Here is a 13343-nt window from a genome sequence, read left to right on the forward strand (position 1 = left end):
TCAGATTCCAGAGGGATGTAACTGTATTGTAATTCACCAATAAAGTATAGATCTGGTCACAACAATCAGCATCAATCAAAGCGAATGTATTTTCCTTCCAAGGGCCCCCTCAATGTCACGTATTCATATTTACGTTGGTATAAATGTTTTTACTATTTTACTACAGGATGATTGTCTTTTCTAAGCCTAACTCTCGTGTCGAGACAATTTTTAAGGGACGGTTCACTCCAAAATCAAAAATGCATGTTTTTTTCTCTTACCTGTAGTGCTGTGTATCCATCTAGATCGTTTTGGTGTGAGTTACTGAGTTTTGGAGATATCGGCTGTAGAGATGTCTGGCTTCTGTCAAATACAATGGAAACGGACTGCGCTCGGCTTTTGTTGCTCAAAGCAGCAAAAAAAAAACAACAACATTTGAACAACTCAACAGCAATGTCTCTTCCCAGAAATCATGACCCGGTTACTCAAGATAATCCACAGACCTTGTTGTAAGCAGTTTCATGTAGGAACTATTTTTCCTAGATCGAACTACACCTACTTGAAAAATGACTCATTAGCCAAAGTCAGACGGTTGTAGACCAGCAGTGTACGTGCTCTCAGAAGCATCCCAGATATTTGTTCTTGGTTTGTGCAGCTGATATTTTCTGACACTTATGATATAGCACCAGACCAGGGAGACTCTGCTAAATGTGCTGAATGTTTAACATGGATGTTATCTTTTTGCATCATTCCTGCATTTCTTCTTCTGTGTTGAGGCCAAGAGGGGTTGACAGCATTTGAAAGTTGAGAGCTGGGAGCTGAGAGGGGTTTCAAAGTGTTTTCTGTCAGGAATATGATAATCTTGTCATTTTACTAAAAAGAATATTTTTAAGATCTTTAACATTGATTGTTTTAGAAACAATAGGGCTCTATATTAGTGATTGTGGTAGTGTGGTCATATTTGACAGCTCTTATATCATTGTAGTTTAAGACTTGCCGTGACACATATCTGATGGAAAGCCTATTTTTAAATGCAATTTCATTTCCTGTTTTAAGTGAGCGTTTCCTCTTTATTTCAATACTTTGCCTCTTTATCTTCGGCTACATGACACTCATGCAGTGTATGTTCCTGGCATGGTCTCAGCCCCTTTAGATATCCATGGGAAAGAATCTTGCATCCTGAAGTGCAGAGGGGAAGGACCTGAAGGGAGAAGACATAAGACTTTTACAAGCACAGAATGGAGGCAGTCATGTCCTTTCTGCAAGATGAGAAGTCTTTCCCTGAGGGTTTCATCTGCACAAACCACTGAACGGCACCTCTGAGAGGGATTACCGACCGTTTGAACTGAGGAATTGCAGCATCTGATCGGGGCAACTCCACGTGAGGCTGAGGTCAGGGCTGCTGAGCCGCAGCTATGTTTGTTGAGGAGAGATTTCCTCCCTCCTTGTCAGTGACCTCGCCGTTTGTATCACCATGCCAGACGACTTCGCCGCCTCCATCATCTACATCGTTCTGGAGCTGCTGATCGCCGCCTTCTCCGTGCTGGGCAATGTGTTGGTCTGCTGGGCCGTCTGCCTCAACAGCAACCTGCAGAGCATCACCAACTTCTTTGTAGTGTCGCTGGCGGCTGCCGACATTGCCGTGGGCGTCCTGGCCATCCCCTTTGCCATTATCATCAGCACAGGCTTCTGCTCTAACTTCTATGGATGCCTCTTCATCGCCTGCTTTGTGCTGGTGCTCACCCAGAGCTCCATTTTCAGCCTGCTGGCCATAGCAATAGACCGCTACATCGCCATCAAGATACCTCTCAGGTCAGTGGCCCAGGGTGCAAAACTTGGCTGTTGGCTCTGGTGAGCATGGACAACAGCTTTTCTTGCCATTAGAAGTATATTGACACATCCACTGGCTATACAGTCTCTTAAAACTTTAAAACTGAATTCATGTGCAAGAGTTCACCTAGCTGTAAAACACAGAGGGTGCAGTCAGTGAAAGTGTTGTCTTTGTGATAAATGATTTGGGTTTAATTCCATTCAGTTAAACGTTCTGTCATTTGCTTTAATTTTGTACATGCAGTCATTTGATAAGGAAAGATGTCATTTTTCAAATGATGGATGTGCTATTCAAGTACAACACTCTGCATTAACAGAAAGCATGTCAAAAGCAATAAAAAAGTGTTGGGTCAGGCCATTTTACCCATTCATTGCCCTTCATTTATATCTATTAGTAAGCATAAGACATTTGGACCAGAAAGTCTTGGCCAGATTAGTGTATCCAGATTTAGAGTCTCTCCCATTAGGCCACGTTTCCCAGGGGCAGTCAAATGAATTTTACTCTGGCTAATTGCTTATGCAGACTGGAACCTCTAATCTAAGCTGCACAGTGATAGCGCTATCAGTTTGTCAGACATTGTGTTTATATTCATGCAAATCAATCTAGATTAAACAGTTAGGCTTCCAAGGAAAGCATGCCTGCAAAATGTTGAACATGTCACATAAGGACAGTTTAAGCACATCGCTGCATAACAACTGATACCAAGGCCTTTGCTCGTTCAATTGCCTTAATGTGCCATAAATGTTGCACTACAGAGCCACATCACGACAAGTGCATCCATTTAACTGACCCCAAACACACTGTTTTCACATAGCTCCCACCCCCAGGGTTTCCTGAGCTAGTTTGTGTGTCTGTCTGCATCCCTGAGGTGGAGCTTGTTTTTGCAGCATTAACCTTTGCACTTTAACATCTGAAGAATGTGATAGAAACAGTCCAATATCTCAGCTGCTCTCCCACAGTGTGCAATAGATGGGACTCAAAATAGCCTCTTCTACAGAAGAGTCCTGACAATATCCTTGTTTATCCTCTGCTCCAGTCCTCAGATGAAAAGTGTTTCTGCCAGGTCATCTCCTGAAACAGTAAAGTGGCTCTGTTCATTGAAAAAATATAGAAGAAGTTACACTCCTACACCCTACATCTAACATTATATTAGCCATTTTGGTGTTTAACTTTCATCCTAGTCTTACATGACCTTACATGACTGTGAGTGCATCATTTTTTGGCATGCACTGTTGGCCTGATGGGAAAACCCCCAATACTAGCAGTTATTAGCATCCTCTACTTCTAAGCTACACAGGAATGTGACAGACACAGCTAATTTTTGTATTCTCCCCCTCTTTAGGTACAACAGTTTGGTAACAGGGCAACGGGCCAAGGGTATCATTGCCATCTGCTGGGTGCTATCCATCATCATTGGTTTGACACCCATGATGGGCTGGCACAAAGTCTCTGATAAAACTAATAGCACGTGTCCCGCTGGCTTGATGAAGTGCCTGTTTGAGGAAGTCGTGGTCATGGAGTACATGGTTTACTTTAACTTCTTTGCATGTGTGCTGATTCCCCTGCTGCTGATGCTGGCCATCTACCTGTGCATCTTCATGGCAGCTCGCCACCAGCTGAAGCTGATAGAACTGAAGGCTGTTCATGGTGAAAAGTCCCGCTCCACACTGCAGAAGGAGGTCCAGGCTGCCAAGTCTCTGGCTATCATAGTCGGTTTGTTCGCTGTCTGCTGGCTGCCCTTACACATTATCAACTGCTTTACTCTGTTCTGTCCAGAGTGTGCGCGCCCCCCACCCTGGATCATGTATGTCGCCATCATCCTCTCCCATGCCAACTCCGTGATCAACCCCTTCATCTATGCCTACCGCATCCGGGAGTTTCGCCAAACCTTCCGCAAGATAATCCGGCGCCACATCCTGGGCCGTCAGGAACTATTGCAGGGCAGGGGTGGCAGCACGCGGACCTCCACCCACAACAGCATCACCGACTCAATCAGACTCGAGGCCGGCCGCCTCAGCTTTGATCTCTTCACCGAGCACAGCAGCAGCAGCAGCAGCTGTGAGAGCTCCTACCCCGGACCCGGTCCCATCAGTCAGCCAGGCAACAGTCTAGTGGCGGTACCCCACCTGCCCCTGTCTGTCATCATCCCCCACAGTCCTAGGGTTGGCCCATGTCCGCAACAGGCCCCTACACACACACAAATCCCCACTGACCAGCACGAACAGTACAGTGAACAGCAGCATGCCTGCCGAGGGCCGCAGGTGGCAGAGGAAAAGGACAGGCAGAGTCTCTACTCCACCCGAGTCGCATTATTATTCAACAAGCGCAACAGAAACACCTGTTTGAATGAGCTAGCCAAAGGGTCCTGATGCATAGAGAGGAAGTGTAATGCCCCAGTATTTGTCAGCACCTTGTCCTCAGACTGAAATATTAATGGACGATATGGTTTGTGTCAGCTCAATGGCTTGATATTGACAGCAGCGCTAGAGATCAGTTATTATTGATCAGTGCTCATGCCATGGATTGAGGGTTAAATGAAATGTGACACAGATAACTCAGTTCCATTTGCAAGAGTCCATGCTATTTTGCAGATTTAAAAAAAGAAAGAATTTCACCTTAGCCGGTCAAGTCAAGATTTATCACACATCTATTATGTCAAAAAATGCAACACAATGCGCCTTACATTAGAAAAAGGACCAACACAAGGGCAGCCCTTTCCACCAGTGAACCATTGCTTTCTTTTTGCTTACCAACAATAATGTGGTGTTTCCTTTTCTTTTTTCTAAAGCCTCAAAATCTGGTTATGTAATGTTGAAATGTAATAGTCTGTGTATGTTTGCTCAATGTGATTATGTAGCTTGACTGTGTGCTGTTAAAATTGATGTCAGTGTTGACTTTTTGGGTAATTCGAGAAATGATTTGGCCAAACGTTAAATGCCAATGATATATCAATGTCTTAGTATATTTTAGAAATATAATTCCAGCCAACACCTATAAACTAATATGGAGGAGTCTTGTCGATGGAGTGCAGCTATCATATATATACTGTGTGTTCCCATTGTCAGAATGCATATAGGTTGGCAGAGTGTCTTGTCTGAAAATAATAAACCCCTTTACATTTTCCTTGCCAAGTGTATGTGTTTACATTGCCCCACGGCACTAACCATTCATTCCAATTGCTGCTCATTGTTAAAGTCGTCATGTATTAGCTGAAGTTAAAAAGCTCCAGGGCTCTCATGAGCGCCACCAAGAGCCTCAGAGAGGAAAGCCGGATCCTGTTGGGACCACAGGGCCGAGCTAGAGAAATGGGTTGCTTACTCTGGGGAGGCTTTTAGTTATGCAGGGAAACCATCTTTGGATCGCTTCATTTTCCCAGCTTTTATCCCAATTCCCCCATGAGTTCAGGTTACAGGGCTCAGGACCTACTCCTTTTTGATAGCGTTCCCAGGGGTCTTTATTTGCTTTTTAAAGATTCACCACAGAGACCTCCCAGTCCCCGTTCTCTGCTGCTAGCCTGTGTGGCAAAGCTTTGAATATTTTACCCTCTCACACTGTTTCAAGTTCCTGCAAGCTATCTATTTGCCTGTGTGTCTGTCTATCTGTCTGTCTGTCTGTCTGTCTATCTCTCTCTCTCTCTCTCTCTCTCTCTCTCTCTCTCTCTCTCTCTCTCTCTCTCTCTCTCTCTCTCTCTCTCTCTCTCTCTCTCTCTCTCTCTCTCTCTCTCTCTCTCTCTCTCTCTCTCTCTGTCTGTCTGTCTGTTTGTCTGTCTGTCATTATTTTTGTGTTGTGGTTAGTTTTATAAGAATACATGTTCCCTTTGTAAACAGTGGGTATCTAATTTTTTGGAAGAAATAGCCACATTTGTACTACAGCAGATGAATAACAGCATACAAAAAGCAACAACAGAAAAAGATGCTGCCTGCTTATTATTCCCAGTAAGTAGCTGAGATGACTTTATTCTTCTGCAAGATGTTGTAAAGACTAGAAGGACCGTCTGTCTGTCTGTGTGTACGGACTCCATGGAAACAAACAAGAATAGACCTCTATCTGAGTGAAAAGACCAAGATGAGGATGATGCACACCAGAGATGTGTCAACAAGAAGATCAACACTTTTGCCATCAGTACTTTGCATGTTGTGTGCTTGTGCAGAGTAGCTACAGGGGTTGGTTCATACATGCAGTAGCCTCTCCCTGCAATCCTATGAACTCTGTCACTACAGAGTAGTCAACAACACCGACATAACACCCCCCCTCCCCCATTGTTGTTCTGTACTGTCGTATTGACCTCAGCTCATTATTACTCCCTTTACGGAGGAGACGGGCACTTAAGGACTATTTGGCGTTGCACTGACGAGTAGGATTGTACACAAGGGCAACGTACGCTTACCGTTAAGAGGAGGGATGTTTGTCACAGTGCTGTTTGGAGGTTAGTGAAGTTGGGTTGAAAGTACAAGGGACATTTAAGTGGATTAATTCTGTGTACATATACACCATAGGATTATTCAGGAGGGATTAAAGCTGGCATGTGACATTTGAAAGTTTTAGTTGTACGTAATGGAAAAACTCTATCAGTGCAATGCAGTGACATATCATATTAATAGTTTCTTTTACTATTTAACATTAACATGCCTTTCCAATATGATCTGCTTAATTTATATTTACCAATCCAACAGCTGAATACCTTCAAGGTGTTAAGATGACTGACTAAATGTTGTTCTTCTTGGCAGACAACAGAATGGCATTATTCAATCTCAACTGCAGGTTGATAAACTTCATCCATAGTTTGAAGATGAGGTGTGGTCTGCACAGTGAAGGTATTCAGCATCTTTCAGCCAATAAGAAATGTGTGGGTGTGGGTGTGTGTGAGGGGGTGCATGAATTGCTATATGAATAGAGTGAATTATGATTATTATTTGTCATGACAATCTATCAGACATCATAAACACGACATTGATCCCAGCCGCCAGGGGGCAATTACTTCAACTAATCTGATTTGATAAGAAAAAAAACCATAAATAAAACACAAACAGTAAGAGATACATTTGTATTATTCATACGTGGATTAAAATAAAGTCAATGTCTGCACCGGAGATATCACTGACATTTTGACTCAAACACGATATTTTACAAGTTATAGTTTTAGTGTGGGTTTGGTTGTAGGACAAAAAAATATTTTTGCCATAGAAGGTTCGAGGAAAAGCGTCCTTGTGAAAACGTGTCATAAGCAGTTTCTCCTGCAGACTGTGTGGACTTGATGGACAGATCCGGCACAGTGATGAGCCTGGTGGAGAAGGAGCAAAGTGTGGAGCCGGCCAGCCTTTTGTTGGTGGAGAGGAGCATCTACGTCCTCCTACGAGTCTGCCGTGAGTCCCTCTTCATTAACTACATCAACAATGGCTACAGTGATCAGACCCATTTTCAGTTCTCCATTTCTTTTTAACCCCCCCCCCCCTTTTCTCCCCAATTGTACTTGACCAAATATACCCCACGTTTCCGAGCCATCGTCGCTGCTCCACCTCCTCTGCCGATCCGGTGAGGGCTGCAGACTAACACATGCCTCCTCCAATACATGTGGAGTCGCCAGCCGCTTCTTTTCACCTGACAGTGAGGAGTTTCACCAGGGGGGCGTAGCATGTGGGAGGATCCCGCTATTCCCCCAGTACCCGCTCCCCCGCCCCCCTGAACAGGCACCCCGACCGACCAGAGGAGGCGCTAGCGCAGCGACCAGGACACATACCCACATTCAGCTTCCCACCCGCAGACGCCCGACCACGCCGGAGGTAACACGGGGATTCGCCCCGCCGATCCCCGTGTTGGTAGGCAACGGAATAGACCGCTACGCTACCCGGACCCCCATGCCAGACCAATACTTCTGATAGTTGATCTACTACTACAACTACTACTATTACTACTACTACTGCTACTGCTACTGCTACTACTACTACTAGTAGTAGTACTACTGCTACTGCTACTGCTACTGCTACTACTACTAGTACTACTGCTACTGCTACTGCTACTACTACTACTACTACTACTACTACTTTCGGCTGCTCCCGTTAGGGATCCGTTTGCATTTCTTACTTCTGATACTTAATCGATAACTTAATTATCTTAGTAATCTTGATACTTAATGTCACTAACCAGCTGTGCTCCTTCCTGTTGCTCCAAAAATAATGAGAGAGCTTAAAAAATCCCACTACACCTCTCTCTACACACACACACACACACACACACACACACACACACACACACACACACACACCATATACAGCATAGCTACATAAAAACTGCATTTAAGTGTATCCTGATAACACTATGCAGTTTATTCAAGTTTGTTTTTTCTTCTTCTTCCTCAGGAAGTGAGGACAGTGAAGGCCAGAAACACGTGCCTCTCTTAAACAACCTCAGCAAGAACCATCCCGAGTTATCAGGTAATAGAAGACTTCCACATCAGCAGTGTCATGATTCATTGCAACCGAGTTGTGTGTCGAATGGAAGTTGCAGTATTGGCTCTGTGCTGCCCCCCACTGTTCAAATACAGCATACCTCTTAAATGGACAAACAATAAATGTCAAGTCAATTTTCTTTAACGCATCATTATCAGGCTATACAGGGCAGTTAAATGTGGTTGTGAATGTAGCTGCTTCATAGACAATACAGAAGGTAAAATAGGTGATAGAAAATATGCATGTATAAAGCCATACGATCTATTCGATAAACACAAATGAAATTAAATTAAAACATCAGGTCTTCAGATTACATTATATTGTACGATGTAATCCGATAATATAGTTGCATTAAAACTCCTAACAACTCCTCGGCAGGTTTCATTTTCATTACTTTCAGGAACTTGTAGTTCGTCTGCGAAACATAAAGTCCTTTAAAAGCAAGCAGAGTTGTCAACTCAAGTCAATTTATTTATATTTGTATAGCCCAATATCACAAATTACAAATTTGCCTCAAGGGGCCTTACAGCAGCACAACATCCTGTCCATAGACCCTTGTATCAGATAAGGAACAACTCCCTAAAAAAAAAAACCTTTAAGATTTTGTTTGTCATCAAATTTTCATTTTTCTTCTTCAGTATTGTTCCATACATGACATCTGCACACAACCGCATATAAACATAATATGACAAGAGCTGAATTAAGACAAAGATGCTTTGTTGTCATCTTAACTGGTTCATATAAGCTGTTATAGAATGACAAAATCGTGCTTAATTATCTTCGCCTCTATTTCTTTGAAACGTTTCTTTTCTGTCTGTTGCAGATATGCTGAAGAAAATGTCAAATCCGAATAAGAAACGAGGGGGAAGGAATGGTTCCTTTAGAAAAGGCTGGACCCAGAAGGACAGCTCTGTCACACAGAGCCGGAACAAAAACACCTCTGCAAATAAGAGCCATCTAAACAAATAAGGGCTCTGCAGCTCACAGCCAAGAGGACAAAGGTTCGAGGCTGTGAGGGGAAGTCCTGTGCACGTTATGAACTGGCTGTTTCAGTCGAATAGTTATTCAAGCATTTTGCCTCATCTGCAGAATAGCTTAGTGCAGGACGTCCCTTGCATTGTAATGCATACATTTATAATGAATGTAACTACAATAAATTCAGAATTTCCTCATTATATCTCTGTAGATTGATTGCACTTTTAGGTTGCAATAAGGCCAAACTTAGTTACCTGCCAACTTCAAATCAAATTGCACATTTTGAAGTCAAGCTACCCTCCATTTCTTTATCTTCCGCTGCATCCCCATTTCCCAACATTTTTGGATTCCCCGGAAAATGTTTGCTGAAATGTAAAACGCAGCTATCATCTATGGGATTTTTCTCTCCTCGTTAGGTTTGTTTGTTTGACGTTACAGCATAGGAACGGCATCCCAGACGAGGCCCCTGTGCACAAATCGAGGTCCACACAGAAATGGAAGGTTTGTTGAGATCAGCATGAAGAATGTGACTGGCCTACAGGGAGCCCTGACTTCAACCGCATCAAACACCGCTGGGATGAATTCACACATGCATTGTAAGCCAGGCCCGATCACCCAACATCAATGCCCGACATGACCAATGCTTTCCTGGCTGAGTTGATGCAAATACCTGCAGTGACTTTTCAAAATCTGATGGAAACCTCTTCTCGAAGAGGGAAAATTGTCACACAGCACTAAATAGGGAGCCACCTCCATGTTAATGCCCATGATTTTGGAATGGCATGTTGGATGAATGCTTCTGGCCACAGGGTGTACTTGCAGTACATGCACAAAGAAACATTCATTTACTGATATTTTCATTCACTTATACTGATGACAGGGCGCTGTGGACTGTATTGACAACACACTAATGGTATATCGAATTGATGTGGACATTTTTAAAGCTTGCGTGGTACACCAACATAAAACTGGGCCCTACATTCAGACACACACTCCTTTCTGAGTTGCAAAAGTTTAACACTTAAAAGTCTCAGAAACAAAGGTCTGAAGAGTCAACAATCAAATAATTTTAATTGATTTTTTTCTGTTACCTCATAAACAGGCAAGAGTGACGTGACGTTGACCTGCTTCTCTGCCCGCCTGCTGAAACACACATGCATGAATGCAGAGAGTTTAATGACACACACCATATGGATACTACTTATTCTACCTGTGTCCAAAATCAATACACAATGCCTGGCTCGTTGCATCAGTCTGGACATGTTTTTATTCCCATAAATTTTCATGTAGTTCTTCTTCATTGCATGCAGCATGCCTCAGATGATGATGGTGTGATTAGTTTTGTTCAAATGGTCAAACCTTTCATGTAAACAATATCTACTACTACTTTCGGGTGCTCCCGTTAGGGGTTGCCACAGCGGATCATCTGTTTCCATTTCTTCCTGTCCTCTGCATCCTCCTCTGTCACACCAGCCATGTGATGCATGAGGAGGTTTATGGATGTACTTCCTCACCACATCCATAAACCTCCTGTTTGGCCTTCCTCTTTCCCTCTTCCCTGGCAGCTCCATATTCAGCATCCTTCGCCCAATATACCCAGCATCTCTCCTCCACACATGTCCAAGCCATCTCAATCTCGCCTCTCTTGCTTTGTCTCCAAACCGTCCGACCTGAGCTGTCCCTATGATATAATCATTCCTAATCCTGTCTTTCTTCGTCACTCCTAATGAAATCTTAGCATCTTCAACTCTGCCACCTCCAGCTCCCCCTCCTGTCTTTTCGTCGGTGCCACTGTCTCCAAACCACATAACATAGCTGGTCTCAAAACCATCTTGTAAACCTTCCCTTTAACTCTCGCTGGTACCCTTCTGTCACAAATCACTCCTGACACTCTTCTCCATCCACTCCACCCTGCCTTCACCTCTCTTCTGCACTCCCTGTTACTTTGGACAGTTGACCCCAAGCATTTAAACTCATATGTCTTTGTCACCTCTAGTCCTTGCATCCTCACAATTCCACTTTCATCCCTTTCATTCACACATAGTTATTCCATCTTGCTCCTACTGACTTTCATTCTTTTTCTCTCCAGTGCATACCTTGTCCTCTCCAGGCTCTCCTCAACCTGCACCCTACTCTCGCTACACATCACAATGTCATCCGCAAACATCATAGTCCATGGAGACTCCTGCCTGATCTCATTCGTCAACCTGTCCATCACCATTGCAAGCAAGAAAGAGCTCAGAGACGATCCTTGAACTAATCTGTCATTCCAACTGCACACCTCACCATTGTCACACTTCCCTCATACATATCCTGCACCACTCCTACATACTTCTCTGCAACTCCTGACTTCCTCATACAATACCACACCTCCTCTCTCGGCACTCTGTCATATGCTTTTTCTAAATCCACAAAGACACAATGTAACTCCTTCTGGCCTTCTCTATACTTCTCCATCAACATTCTCAAAGCAAACATCGCATCTGTGGTGCTCTTTCATGGCATGAAACCATACTGCTGCTCACCGATCATCACCTCTCCTCTTAACCTAGCTTCTATTACTCTTTCCCATATCTTCATGCTGTGGCTGATCAACTTTATACCTCTGTAGTTGCTACAGTTCTGCACATCACCCTTATTCTTGAAAATCGGTACCAGTATGCTTCTTCTCCACTCCTCAGGCATCCTCTCACTTTCCAAGATTGTGTTAAACAATCTAGTTGAAAACTCAACTGCCATCTCTCCTAAACATCTCCATGCTTCCACAGGTATGTCATCAGGACCAACTGCCTTTCCACTCTTCGTCCTCTTCATAGCTGCCCTCACTTCCTCCTTGTTAATCCACTGCACTTCCTGATTCACTATCCCCACATCATCCAACCTTCTCTCTCTCTCATTTTCTTCATTCATCAGCCCCTCAAAGTACTCCTTCCACCTTCTCAGCACACTCTCCTCACTTGTCAGCACATTTCCATCTGTATCCTTGATCGCCCTAACCTGCTGCACATTCTTTGCAGCTTGGTCCCTCTGTCTAGCCAATCGGTACAAGTCATTTTCTCCTTCCTTAGTGTCTAACCTCTCACACAACTCACCACACGCCTTTTCCTTTGCCACCTCTGTCTTCGCTTTACGCTGCATCTCCTTGTACTCGTCTACTTTCTTCATCTCTCTGACTATCCCGCTTCTTCGCCAACCTCTTCCTCTGTATACTTTGCTGTACTTCTTCATTCCACCACCAAGTCTCCTTGTCCTCCTTCTTCTGTCCAGATGACACACCAAGTACCTTCCTAGCTGTCCCCCTCACTATTTCTGCAGTGCTTGTCCAGCCATCCGGCAACTCTTCACTACCACCCAGTGCTTGTCTTAACTCCTCCCTGGACTCCACACAACAGTCTTCCTTAATTCAACTTCCACCATTTGGTGGAAGTTTCCTCTTCTTGGTCTCCAAAGTCATCCTACAGACCACCATCCAATGCTGCCTAGCTACGTTCTCCCCTGTCACCACCTTGCAGTCTCCAATCCATTTCAGATTGCACCTCCTACATAAGATATAGTCCTCCTGTGTGCACTTTCCTCCACTCTTGTACATCACCCTGTGTTCCTCCCTCTTCTTGAAATATGTATTCATCACAGCCATTTCCATCCTTTTCACAAAATCCACCACCCTCTGTCCTTCCACATTTTTCTCCTTGACACCATACCTACCCATCACCTCCTCATCGCCTCTGTTTCCTTCACCAACATGCCCATTGAAGTCTGCTCCAATCACCACTCTCTCCTCGGATACACTCTCCACCACTTCATCCAACTCACTCCAGAATTCCTCTTTCTCTTCCATCTCACACCCAACTTGCAGGGCATATGTACTGAAAGCATTCAACAATACACCTTCGATTTCCAGCTTCATACTCATCACTCTGTCCGACACTCTCTTCACCTCCAACACACTCTTGACATACTCTTCCTTCAGAATTACCCCTACCCCATTTCTCCTCCCATTCACACCATGGTAAGAAGAGTTTGAACCCACCTCCGATGCTCCTGGCCTTCCACCTAGTGTCTTGCACACACAGTATGCCTACCTTTCTTCTTTCCATCATATCAGCCAGCTC

At 44.1% G+C, this 13343-nt stretch overlaps 2 protein-coding genes across 3 annotated transcripts; both read left to right on the forward strand.

The window, feature by feature from the left end:
- The first annotated feature begins 1453 nt into the window (after positions 1-1453).
- adora2aa (adenosine A2a receptor a) lies at positions 1454-4179 on the forward strand. Its single transcript, XM_056279706.1, has 2 exons — positions 1454-1791; positions 3153-4179. Exons 1-2 carry the CDS (start codon positions 1454-1456, stop codon positions 4177-4179), a joined length of 1365 nt encoding a protein of 454 aa, XP_056135681.1.
- Positions 4180-6080: 1901 nt separating this feature from the next.
- LOC130125091 (uncharacterized protein C22orf15) lies at positions 6081-9425 on the forward strand. Of its 2 annotated transcripts, XM_056294544.1 has the most exons (5): positions 6081-6236; positions 6538-6624; positions 7051-7173; positions 8167-8241; positions 9080-9425. In XM_056294544.1, exons 1-5 carry the CDS (start codon positions 6212-6214, stop codon positions 9223-9225), a joined length of 456 nt encoding a protein of 151 aa, XP_056150519.1. In that variant the 5' UTR covers positions 6081-6211; the 3' UTR covers positions 9226-9425. The 2 variants fall into 2 exon arrangements, with proteins under 2 accessions (XP_056150519.1, XP_056150526.1); XM_056294551.1 differs by lacking the exon at positions 6538-6624 and having other exon boundaries at positions 6085-6236.
- Positions 9426-13343: the final 3918 nt, after the last annotated feature.

This window comes from Lampris incognitus, chromosome 1, assembly GCF_029633865.1.
Source record: "Lampris incognitus isolate fLamInc1 chromosome 1, fLamInc1.hap2, whole genome shotgun sequence".
Taxonomy (NCBI): domain Eukaryota; kingdom Metazoa; phylum Chordata; class Actinopteri; order Lampriformes; family Lampridae; genus Lampris; species Lampris incognitus.